Source organism: Pempheris klunzingeri, chromosome 2, assembly GCF_042242105.1.
Source record: "Pempheris klunzingeri isolate RE-2024b chromosome 2, fPemKlu1.hap1, whole genome shotgun sequence".
Taxonomy (NCBI): Eukaryota; Metazoa; Chordata; class Actinopteri; order Acropomatiformes; family Pempheridae; genus Pempheris; species Pempheris klunzingeri.
This window is the reverse complement of record NC_092013.1, coordinates 12,444,119-12,455,426: the sequence shown is the minus strand read 5'-3', so window position 1 is coordinate 12,455,426 and position 11,308 is coordinate 12,444,119. Positions and strand designations below refer to the sequence as shown.

Below are 11,308 nucleotides of genomic sequence, written 5' to 3'. Positions count from 1 at the left end.
TTGTGTTTATGTTGAGCTCTGCACTGTTGTGTCGTGAATGGATACGGCGCTATCGTTAAAGATTCTCAGCCCTCTTTTGGACATGGACTGGAAAACATCTTAAATATTAGTCAGCTCTGCACAAAGGCGAAAATGAACAAAGGCTGGTTGGAGTTGGAGAGTGATCCAGGTGAGAAATGTCGAGAGACAACACAGCTAACTAACGTTAGCTTCCACATAAAGCCAGATGGACAGTTTAGCTTTCCTAAGCAGCTCGACTCATTAGACTCAGAAAGAAACTTTGATGCAATTCAAGATTAAAACAGCGTTAAATGTTAATGTCTGTTGGGCAAGTTGAGTCATTAAGGGGTCAACTATGAGGAGGAGTAATGTTATCAGCAAAAACAATACATCGGTTCTTCATTTCCCTAAATAAAATATGATTGTTATACTTCATGATTTCAGGACTGTTCACTTTGCTGGTGGAAGACTTTGGTAAGTAGCTCATATATAGTAGCTAAACCTCCCACAGTGCTGCAATGTGAAAAAGTAACACATACAACTCTTGAACTGGACTCCTGGGGCTGATGATGCCAAAGTAAAATGTTTCTTGATGTGTGTGTGTATTTATTCTGTAGGTGTCAAAGGTGTCCAAGTAGAGGAAATCTATGATCTACAAAGCAAGTGTCAAAGGTTAGTAATTTGAAACCAATCAGGGCAATTTAAGTGTGTTTGGTAAGCAATAATTATAAGTAAATGAAGAATGTCACTACCTGTCATGTAGTAATGAACAAGTCCATGTCTGACTGTAATCAACATTCTTTTTCTTGCGCCGTGCTGGACGACATGTGACGTGTTTGGCATCTTTTTTGTTGTCTAGTCCAGTCTATGGCTTCATCTTCCTGTTCAAGTGGATTGAGGAGCGTCGATCCAGGAGGAAAGTTAACACTTTGGTGGATGAGACCTCTGTCATTGATGAGGAGATTGTAAATGATATGTTCTTTGCACATCAAGTAAGTTTGTGTGTTCACAGATGTTGGCATAGATGTTATTGTAGTTATTGCTATAACGTGAAGACGTTTGATTAGTGAGCAACTGATCTGTATTTGGAGTCATTCTTTTGAAGTGGTCATGTTATAAATATTTATGCTGTCCGTATTGTAAATAGGTTGCTTGAGATGTAAATCTGGACTAAATAGCTATTTAACATTAGGTCACGTGATAACAATTGTTTTAGTTTGTGAGTCATTGTTTATTGAGTCTTGAAGTGGCAAAAACAAAATGACAAATGACTTAGCTTCTCGGGTCTCAAAGTAATTCAGGAAAATTACTACATAATTTTGACTGTTGCTGTTGTAGCAAATTGTAGTACTTCTAACCAGCAACATTTTGTGTTTTTACATTGCACAATATACTGTATATTGTATGATGTGACATGTATACACCCATCCATTATACTCAAATATCCTAACATGGTCGCAGGCAGCTGAAGCCAATCCCAGCTGACATGTACACAATAATACCTAAAATGAAGGATGTGGATCTACTTGATGTTGATAGACTACAATCAAAAAATATACTACTACACTACATTAGATGATGAAATGTTCTAACCCCGAGAAGCTCTCCTGACAAAATAAAAAGATATACAAAACCACAGATCAAAACATGCTGTAATGATTAAAAGATGTAAAGTCATTCTAACATATAACTCGAAAAATGTAGAGTTGGATTCAACCACAGCTGCCACAGAGCAAGGGAAACATTTGCCACTTTTCCTCATAAGAAGAAGAGAATTTGCTGGTTCCAGCCCTTCAAAATCCAAACCCATGTCCTCTTATCTTGCAACAATAGACATAGAAAAATAGTCAATAAATTGCCTATTCTATCTTGTCCTTCTGCTTCTATCTAGTTGATACCAAATTCATGTGCCACCCACGCTTTGCTCAGTGTGCTTCTGAACTGCAGCGGCGTTGAGCTCGGCACCACCCTTAGTCGCATGAAGGCTTTCACAAAAGGCTTTAGTCCAGAGGTAAGATGTCTCTCACACTCACTCAACAAAGTCTGCACTCATTTCCTTTGTCTCCATTGCTCCCTTGTGCAATCTCTCTCCCTCCTCCACTGTTTTGTTTAACTTTTGATTTTTAAAATATATTTTTCAGAGTAAAGGCTACGCAATAGGAAATGCCCCAGAGCTCGCCAGAGCACATAATAGCCATGCCAGGTAGGTTACAGACAGTGGTTCCTTTTAAAATTTTCATGTGTCTCTGATTCTGTGAAAAGAATAAATCCTCTGTGATTGGTCCACTGTACTGCGGGAGATGTCAGGCTTTGTGCATTCATCAGTTTCTCAAGCTCTCTTTCTGTGTTTCTATGGAGACCGGAGCCCAGGCACCTGCCGGAGAAACAGAATGGGATCAGTGCAGTGCGGACCATGGAAGCCTTCCACTTTGTTAGCTATGTGCCCATCAAAGACCGCCTCTTTGAGCTCGATGGACTCAAAGCTTACCCCATTGACCACGGTATGACTACATTCTGACACAGACGTTCAGAGTCCTGTTCATGTCACGCTGATTTGTAGCATTTTGGCTGCTATGGAACATGATTTTTTCCCCCTTCCCCTTAGAGAATTGAGTTCAAGAGTTTACTTGCCATATTTTATCATCATTTTAAGCCACTTTTAATCCAGAGTATATCCAGAAATGAGATATTGCCTCATTCCTCATTGGATAAAAATAAAAGGGGACCAAACTATTTGCTCTCAAGACTATTTTTGGTACACTATTTTAGGTCCCTGGGGAGAGGAGGAGGAATGGACGGATAAAGCTCGGAGGGTTATCATGGAGAGGATTGGACTGGCCACTGCTGGGTGAGTCCTTGGCCAGTTGGCTCAAGCAGTGGTTGTTCACCTTCTACACACACACACACCCTCTAGGCTTCATTCTCATGCTGCTGCTCTGCTCTTTTTCAGTGAGCCGTACCATGACATTCGCTTCAACCTGATGGCAGTGGTGCCTGACCGCAGGATGAAGTACGAGTCCAAACTGGAAATTCTAAAGAGGAATCGCCAGACTGTTCTGGAGGGTCTGCAGAAGGTCAGCAGCTGCCAGAAGTGTCATCACTATCCCACAGCTCCTTTAGTGACAGAGTAGTTGTTCAGGTTGTCTGTGGCTGTTGATGCACAAAGCTTAGAAAATTGTATTCTTTAATTAATAGATGACTAATGTATGTGAGCAAGAAAAATTGGGTTTTAAGAGGACAGTAGAATGTAATATTTGTTAACTTTAGTTGAAGAAAATAAATTGAGTAAAAATTGCCATTTGTGATTTTGTATGTTGTCTTGTCTTCAGATGATCAGGCTCACTCAGCCCGAGCTTGTCCACGACAAGAAGCAGCAGGACTCTTCCTCTCCTGACGATGGGATCAAGAAAGAGGCAGATGTGGAGCCAGTTACATCCAAAGGGAATGCTCGGGCTTCTTCGGGTACCTTACTTGGCTTTATTTCCCCCGTATTTGGTGAAATGTATCACGTAAATTGTGTAGAACATCATCATCAATCAACTGAAATACATTTTGTCTCATTTTAGATTCAGTGGATGAATCAGGAGTTCATTCTAAGGACACCCCCAACCCCCCAGGAAACACTAAGGTCATGGGCAAACCACCAGTCCCCACAGGAGGAGGCCCCCAGCAAGTCACCAGTTCCAACCCCATCGTTCCCCAACGCCTTCCTGCCTTCCTTGACAACCACAACTATGCCAAGTCTCCAATGCAGGTCAGAGGAGAAGTAAAGTGCTGAGGTCCTGGCCTAGAAAGCTCTTTTGGTTGTACCTAGTACATTAATTTTGGCCTCCAAAGACCATTGTGTGATTAGGGTTTTGTTTAGGGCTGTAATTAAATGGTAATTTTCATTTCATCATTCACGGCTATTTCAGAAATTTATTTTCTTCATTAACCATTTGCTCCATAAGATGTCAGAAAATAGGGAAATGTGTTCAAATTGCTTGTTTTGTCCAACCAACAGTCCCAAAACTAGATCGTTTATTGTCGTATACAACAAAGAAAGGCACTGGCTGACTTTGAGACCGTTCACTGTCAGTGCTATATCTTATTTTGTCACTGAAAATCATTCTTCCTTTCTGAACTTGAAGCGGCACTATTCAGAGAATACAAACCATCATAGTGTTAAACTGATAGAAAGATTGTTTTAGTTTTTTTTCTCAGTTTCCCTGTTGTTAAGGCAGCCCAAATGTATCCAAAATGGCTTGAAAATTTTTTTGTGGAGGTTCATTAAAGTTTCTCTGATTAACAGGAAGAAGAGGATCTTGCCGCTGGAGTTGGTCGCTCTCGAATGCCAGGGCCTCCCCAACCCCCATACTCTGATGATGAAGATGACTATGAGGATGATGAGGAGGAAGTAACGGGTTCTGCAGGCACATCCAACAGGTTAGCATTGTAATGTGTACACGAAAATCATGGTTCGGTACATACATAAAAAAGCTTTTATTAATGAAATAGTGGTTTACTGAATAAACTAAAGCACTTTTCTTGCTCATTATTGCTTAATTATAATATATGTTTGTTGTTAGTTTCTTTTTGTTTGGCTGTCAGATAAAACAGCAGCAATCAAGGAGTAGATAAGAAAAATAAAATGAATAGATTTCAGACTGCTGCAACCAGCCTCAACCTACTAATAAAAAAGTACATTTTACTTACTGAGCTTTAATGTATTTTTGGAAAAATTCCTTCTGCTCACAGTAACTATGTAAAGCTGGGTTTGCACTCTACTCTTTTTTATTTGTACCAGCAATGTTCACATTTGGGTGATGCCATCTCAAATGAGCGAGTACGTTTGACATGCAGCCAGCAGCACACCCAATCACAGTTGAACTATGACGGCATAGAGCTTTCATCCGATCTGCCTGTTTTTGTTCATCATCATTGTAGTCAACTGAGAAATTTTCCAAAACAAGAGACAAACGAAACTGGAGGATCATCAAGCTCTGGTTTATCTGCCTTCGTCGTAACTACAGGGCCGGACTGTGTTAAATAACCAGCAGCCTCTCTTTGGCGTGTGCTTAACGCGTGTGTGCACGTGCAGTGGTTATAACAACGCTGCATTTGTTGGTACACACACGTCCTGAGCAGAAAGACCCATACCAAAAATTGTGTACCATTATACCCCTAGTTAGCAACATAATGTGTGTGTAAATAGGCATCGTTTCTTTCTGTTTCTTTTTTTGACCTGACTGAAGAGGGCTAAAGCTCCTTGAATTTGTGTTTTTAATTAGGTATGTTTTAAACTTGCTGTCTTTTAGGTTTAGACGGAAGGCAAGTCTACGATCACGAACAGGCCGGGTTGGGACTGGAATGGAGAGCCAGATTGCCCTCACTGTACTGGCTGAGAAACTGAAGAAAGAGGTCCAGAGAAAAGATGCCCTAAACACACCCCTTTCTGTACGCACGGAAGGACGCACGGGGGGCATTTGTATCACATCTGCTTCACAGCCTTCCCCGACACCCAGCAACGAGAGCACGGACACAGCCTCTGAGATTGGCAGCGCCTTCAACTCCCCGCTGCGCTCGCCCGCACGCTCCCAGGCTGCCACGCGGCCGTCCAGTCCAGTTGCATCCCATCTGTCTCGTGTGCTGTTTGGAGAAGATGAGATGCTGAGGCTGGACTCGAGACATAACCGCGCTGTAAGAGAACTGGGTCCCTCCGTCAGCGTAGCCTTGTTACACCTGCAGGAGGATGGAGTCATCTATGCACTGCCTCCATCTGGTGAGTGCAGGAGATTGTTACTGTCATCCATGTTATTTACAAGGGTGGTTTAAATGCCTCTGCTGAAGTAAGCACTTCAGTCTGCACAGTCAGAGCATATTAATCACTTCAGACAGTAGAAGTAAACAATTCCGGGCGACCTTAATGAGAATAACATGCACAACTTTTAATAATGGATTGTCCGCGTCTAGCTACTTTTGATGGATTGTTACTTTATCTGTTGCCTGTGCGGTAGATTCGGCTGCTGATGGCACAAAGCAGCCTTGCACTCCTGAGAAGATGAAAGACAAGGAGCAAGCAGGCCTCGCAGCAGGGGAGAAGGAAGGAGCGAACGAGGGAGATGAGGGACCATCTGTGGAGGTGAAGCAAGAGGATCGCAAAGATGGAGCAGAGGTGAAACCTAACAAGGAGAAACCCAACGCTATGGAGACTGCTGCAGACAGCAAGGCCTCTGGGGACAAATATTCTCCCAAAGTAAGCCCATGAATTTCCTAGTGTAATAGTGCACAGAATGTTCCTTGCTATGCTAATCAGCCTGCTAACTTTTTACTCTCACATTTTTTGCGTGTGCTGCCAATTAGGTAGCTGTTTCTGAAGCGGTGTACTAAAAATATGTAATAAACAAACCCACAGAGCGGTTAATCTTATTCTGTTTCTTGCAGGAGCTGCTTGCACTGCTCAAGTGTGTAGAGGCTGACATTGCCAATTATGAGGTGTATCTAAAGGAGGAAGTAGAAAAGAGAAAGAAATACAAAGTAGGTTTCGCTTACCTGGAGCCACTCCAATATATCTGGTGTGACGTTGTTTTTATTTGCTTTTAATCAAAATCTGTCTTCGTTTGATCAGATTGACGATCAGAGGAGGACCCACAATTACGATGAGTTCATCTGCACCTTTATATCAATGCTGGCACAAGAAGGTAAATGTCGTCTCTGCAAGATTTTTCTTCCTTCACTGTTTGTTGTGCCCAAACTTTAACCTTCCATCAAAGCCACATTTTCCTTGTGAAGTTCCACTTAAATTTCTGGGTTCTCTGTGGTGGATCATTAGTGTCCAAATACTTCACATTTCTCTTCTCACTTCACACCGTATTTGTTGGACATTCTTCTATTGAATGTCTCAGCTAAAGTCTGGAGTCAGTCCTGGCAATGAGGAGGGAAAAGAGGGGAAAAGTCTTTCACGCACACAGTTTGGTTTTTACACATCATGTCAAACAACAGCCCAATTAATATTATTTGGCCATTTTTTAAAGTTAAGTTTCTGAGTGGTACCACTTAAAATATAATTATCCAGTCTGTAATACATACAGAGCCAAATCTTTGCTCCTAACCAACTTAACACACAAAAATCCAACGTTATTGACATGACTGTTGACATATTGTATGAAATGACTACACACATTTACATAAAGACAATACATAAAAAACTGAATTTTTAACGACCTAGTTACGGACAAAATGTCTGTTATTTTGTCGATATTTTCATCATTTCTTTGATCCTTTGTTCATTCTGGCTGTCTTCTGCAGGCATGTTGGCCAGCCTTGTGGAGCAAAACATTTCCGTGCGTCGACGGCAGGGAGTGAGTATTGGCCGCTTGCACAAACAGAGGAAGCCTGACCGTAGGAAACGCTCTCGACCATACAAAGCCAAGCGCCAGTAATTACCAACAATCATAACTTCTGTAAGTAACTCAGCTCCTGGGAGCACCGAGCAATCACCACAGAGAAATTGCTGCACACCTGAAACTGCCTCATAAAGGCAGTTTGTGTTTTAGTCGGAGCCTCCTCTTCTTCATGAAATCAACCACGTTTGGTTCGTCCTTTTTATCACTTATGTATATATGTTCTACCGTTTTAGTGTCAATGTAAATTTTCTTCTTTCTCGTGCCACTACTATTGACAGTGTGTAAATATGAACAAAGGCATGTCCCCAATGATAAACCTGAATGCTTTTTCATCTTGCAGCAAAGTATTCATTCTTACTGAAATATCTTCTCTATAGCCATGCAGTCAGTACAGTTTATTATGTCACTATATTTACACAATTTGGTAACAAAGTCAATATTTCCTCATCCGCATCCCTCACTCATGTTTTTATGGTGCCAATGAAATATTGAATGTTTTGACCAAAAAGGCCACTTGTTTTATTACTTTGTATTTCAGTTATAATCTATTCACTGCTGGTAATTCACAATAGAACTTGAAAACCATCTTTTAATCGCATTCTTTGTGGACAGTTTTAAATTCAAGAAGATGTCATGATGCATTTTTTCCCCATTCATTCATTCATTCATTCATTCATTCATTTCATTGGACTGTCTTTTCAGCAAACGTCCTTAGCTGTGTATGTATGTCTCTTGAGGTCCTGCAAATGGAAAAACAAGCTCTTGTGTTATTTTTGTACCTTAAATGGATCTGAAAGTGAGTGTGAACTTGTGTGTTTTGTACATATGTATCTGTTAATTGCTCACCTGTACACTGACTTAAGTTGTTCTTTGTGCTTGCCAATTCATACTACAATAAAGTCAATAAAAAAGATTCTTGCTGTAGTCCAGATTTCTTTCTTTCTTGTAAGGGATGTTGCTTCAGTGGCTGATTACAGTATTTTATAATGGCAGTCGATGGATCGTTGTAGGATTCCACCTCATAGTGCAATAACATGTTTACAGATGTTAATCATAACGATTATGTTACCAGTCTTGGTAGGTTTACTAGAGCAGGTCTACAGCATTTTAAGGTGTGTTTTTATTGTAGTGATGGTTGGTGTACACTAGGGAGAGCAGTCATTCAGAGACGAGTGGGACGGTCTCACAGTCTTCTCCTTTACTACGCTGTAAAGAGAGTCATTCACAATAAAATGGGCCATTGTTTTTTTATTTTTTGTTGCTGAATGTTTGTTTTTTGGCACCATGGCTGTGATATGCATGTGTATTCAGATGAATATGTAGCGTTATTAGTGTTTTTGTACTAATGTTTTGCATTTGCAGTGTGGATTTTCTTTTGTTATATTTAACTTGTGGTGAAAGACTACACAGCTAGTTTCTTATTTTGCAGAATGAAATAAAACCTGAAATAATTTGATAATTATTTTTACATTAATTCAGTCAGTGAGCAGTCTATTGTAAGATACAACATCATTTACCACTAGATGTACTGAGGTTGTGGTGAAACCGTCAACCTTAACATGACTCTTTGATCCTATCAATCATATTTTGCTTTATTATATTACTATATTACCAGACACTGACTTTACCTCAAGAAGTGTTTGTGTGCTGGTATTATGGTTTTGTAATGAGGCTCATTGGCTCTCTGGAAGTGTAGTAAAGTACACTCAATGTGGGAGTTGGAGCTAAAACAAATACTCTGCCACACATCTTCAGTGGAGCAGATGTTTGAGTTAAATTAAACCATGCTGTAGTGTTATGTCACCACTGTTTGCCTGTAATTTGGTGCAGAGCAGGGTCTGCAGCTGCCTTCATCATATAACCCAGTAGCTTATTTCCAAAATTGCATTATTAATTATTATTAACTTTCTAGTCCTTCAGACTCTGTGAAAATAAGGAATGCTAGGGCTGTAACTAAGAGTTATTTTCATTGTTAATCAATTTTCACTTGATTAGCTGATTAATCATGTGGACTGAGCTATGTCAGAAAATACTAAGAAATGCCTACGATTTCCAATACTTCCCAAAAGCTCTACAGCTGACTCATCTAAATTGCTTATTTTGCCCGAATAAGAGCCCTAAACCTAGACATGTTTAGTATAATAACACTTAAGACTAAGAAAACTAGCAAATATAATATGTATATGTATATCTATCTATCTATCTATCTATCTATCTATCTATCTATCTATCTATCTATCTATCTATATATATATGTATTTATTTTATTTTATTTTTTTATATTTGTTATATCCCTTCTTTTTGCACTCTTTGCACTTCTCTTACTGACACTTTTTCTTTTTTGTTTTCTGCACATTGTCTGTTTCCTCTGTTGCTGTAACAAGTGAATTTCCCAGGTGTGGGATAAATACAGTCTCTCTCTTAAATATTCCCATTCAGGAGCTGAAACCAGAGTGATTGTTTTTTTTTTTTTTTTTTTGCTTAACTGACTGAAATGATTATTGAGAATAGAAGCTGATTAATTATTTGTCTGAGACTGATAGAGAGCACTGACTGGCCCCAGGGGTCATCAGTCATGTGCCATACTCGGCTACTCGGAGCTGTTTGCGTGGCGACTTGAGATAACCGGACACCGTGAACGCGCACGTACGAGCCACTCTAGTTCCCACCCATTGCGTCAGCGCGCTCCCGCACCCTCTCCGTCAGCGCGCGTGCTCCGTGCGGGATGCTGAATTGTAGGTGATGATGGCGGAAGGGGAGCAGCGCTGAGTTTCATCTGAGTTTTTACCACAGCTGTAGAACCACCTACAACAGCGTTTCTTTCGGTCGAGACCTATCCCGAGGCGATGGGGAACGAGGCCAGCATGGAAGGGGAGGGACAGGCGGGACAGCCCGGCCCCGCCGTCCCTGCAGCGGGGGCTCCGGCTTCCATTTCAGCACCACCGGACTCTGGACAGCTCATCAAGCCCAGCAATGGAGCGCCAGCCGGAGGCAGCGGGGCTGGACCCGGGCCGGGGATTAACAGGTAGCCGCGATAGCTAGGACGCCTCTCCGGCAAACTGAGGGGAGAAATCAGGGAGGCTCCACGGCGGCGCGGCGTGTACCGTACATCTGCACGGTGTGGAGCGTAGATATAGCATCAAGCGACTGCGTGGAGATAGACTTGAATGGGTGCTTAATTATTTATTTCAATATCCTTGTCAACACAATTCACCACCACCCCCTTTTTTGACACCTATTTCTCCTTTTTTCCCCTCCTGGCAGCACCTCCCTGTTACTCAGTTTGGGTCGAAGTCAAATTTAATATGCAACGCTTTCGATGTATAATCAATAATAACGTGAATGTAGCTCTCAGACGTTTCAATATGAATTTGTACGACCGTTTTCACGGTGTGCGTCCTGAGGCATCAGCAGCTATCACAGTGTCATGAATGGATGAATCTCTCTGCTCATATTTACGTGGCAGTGCCAAGTAAATATGAATACTTAGGAATGGATCTGAGAAATATTAATGTCCCCCATAGCTTCAGGTGATAAATAAATTAGACATGTAAATGATGCAAAGTGCACTGGATCTCATGTTGAAGGGCTCAGTCGGTTCCATTACAGGCTGGTTTAGTGAACATGCTTCGACATGAATGCCAGTAAATACAAAGTCATCCTGATAAATCACCCTCCTCCTGCTGAGGAGACTGTCTGTACCCTGATGACAGCGTTGTGTAGGATGACAGTGCTACCATCAGATATCACCAGCGTCACTGTGAGCACAGGACCATATATGCCATAGCTGTCTCACTTATCAAACCTCAATCCAAATCAATATGCAGCCGGGGGGAAATTATTTTCCTCAGCCGTCAACCGCACAGAAAAAAGGGGTAATTTCTTCTGGGAGAGTGGTGTTGCATCTCTCCATAAGGCGTCCA

The 11,308-nt window shown here is 41.3% G+C and overlaps 2 protein-coding genes across 2 annotated transcripts in view; both read left to right on the top strand.

Annotated features, from left to right (window-relative positions):
• The first annotated feature begins 16 nt into the window (after positions 1-16).
• Positions 17-8,279, top strand: bap1 (BRCA1 associated deubiquitinase 1). Its single transcript, XM_070842581.1, has 17 exons — positions 17-169; positions 445-474; positions 618-672; positions 860-992; positions 1,892-2,011; positions 2,142-2,203; positions 2,359-2,501; positions 2,770-2,848; positions 2,951-3,074; positions 3,330-3,462; positions 3,567-3,754; positions 4,292-4,425; positions 5,298-5,761; positions 5,997-6,235; positions 6,424-6,516; positions 6,608-6,680; positions 7,288-8,279. Exons 1-17 carry the CDS (start codon positions 133-135, stop codon positions 7,419-7,421), a joined length of 2,241 nt encoding a protein of 746 aa, XP_070698682.1. The 5' UTR covers positions 17-132; the 3' UTR covers positions 7,422-8,279.
• Positions 8,280-10,231: 1,952 nt separating this feature from the next.
• The window catches only part of bsnb (bassoon (presynaptic cytomatrix protein) b), a 57,983-nt gene continuing 56,906 nt past the window's right edge, over positions 10,232-11,308 (top strand). The window contains exon 1 of the mRNA XM_070846676.1: positions 10,232-10,410. Within this exon, the coding sequence (XP_070702777.1) occupies positions 10,232-10,410 (179 nt within the window). The remainder of the gene's footprint in view (positions 10,411-11,308) is intronic.

Bases quoted from the DNA above. Each gene is read 5' to 3' on its own strand.
- bap1 (XM_070842581.1), top strand. From the start codon at position 133: ATGAACAAAGGCTGGTTGGAGTTGGAGAGTGATCCAG. The intron at 170-444 runs GTGAGAAATGTC...TCATGATTTCAG, and splicing joins GGAGTTGGAGAGTGATCCAG to GACTGTTCACTTTGCTGGTG. The intron at 6,236-6,423 runs GTAAGCCCATGA...TGTTTCTTGCAG, and splicing joins GGGACAAATATTCTCCCAAA to GAGCTGCTTGCACTGCTCAA.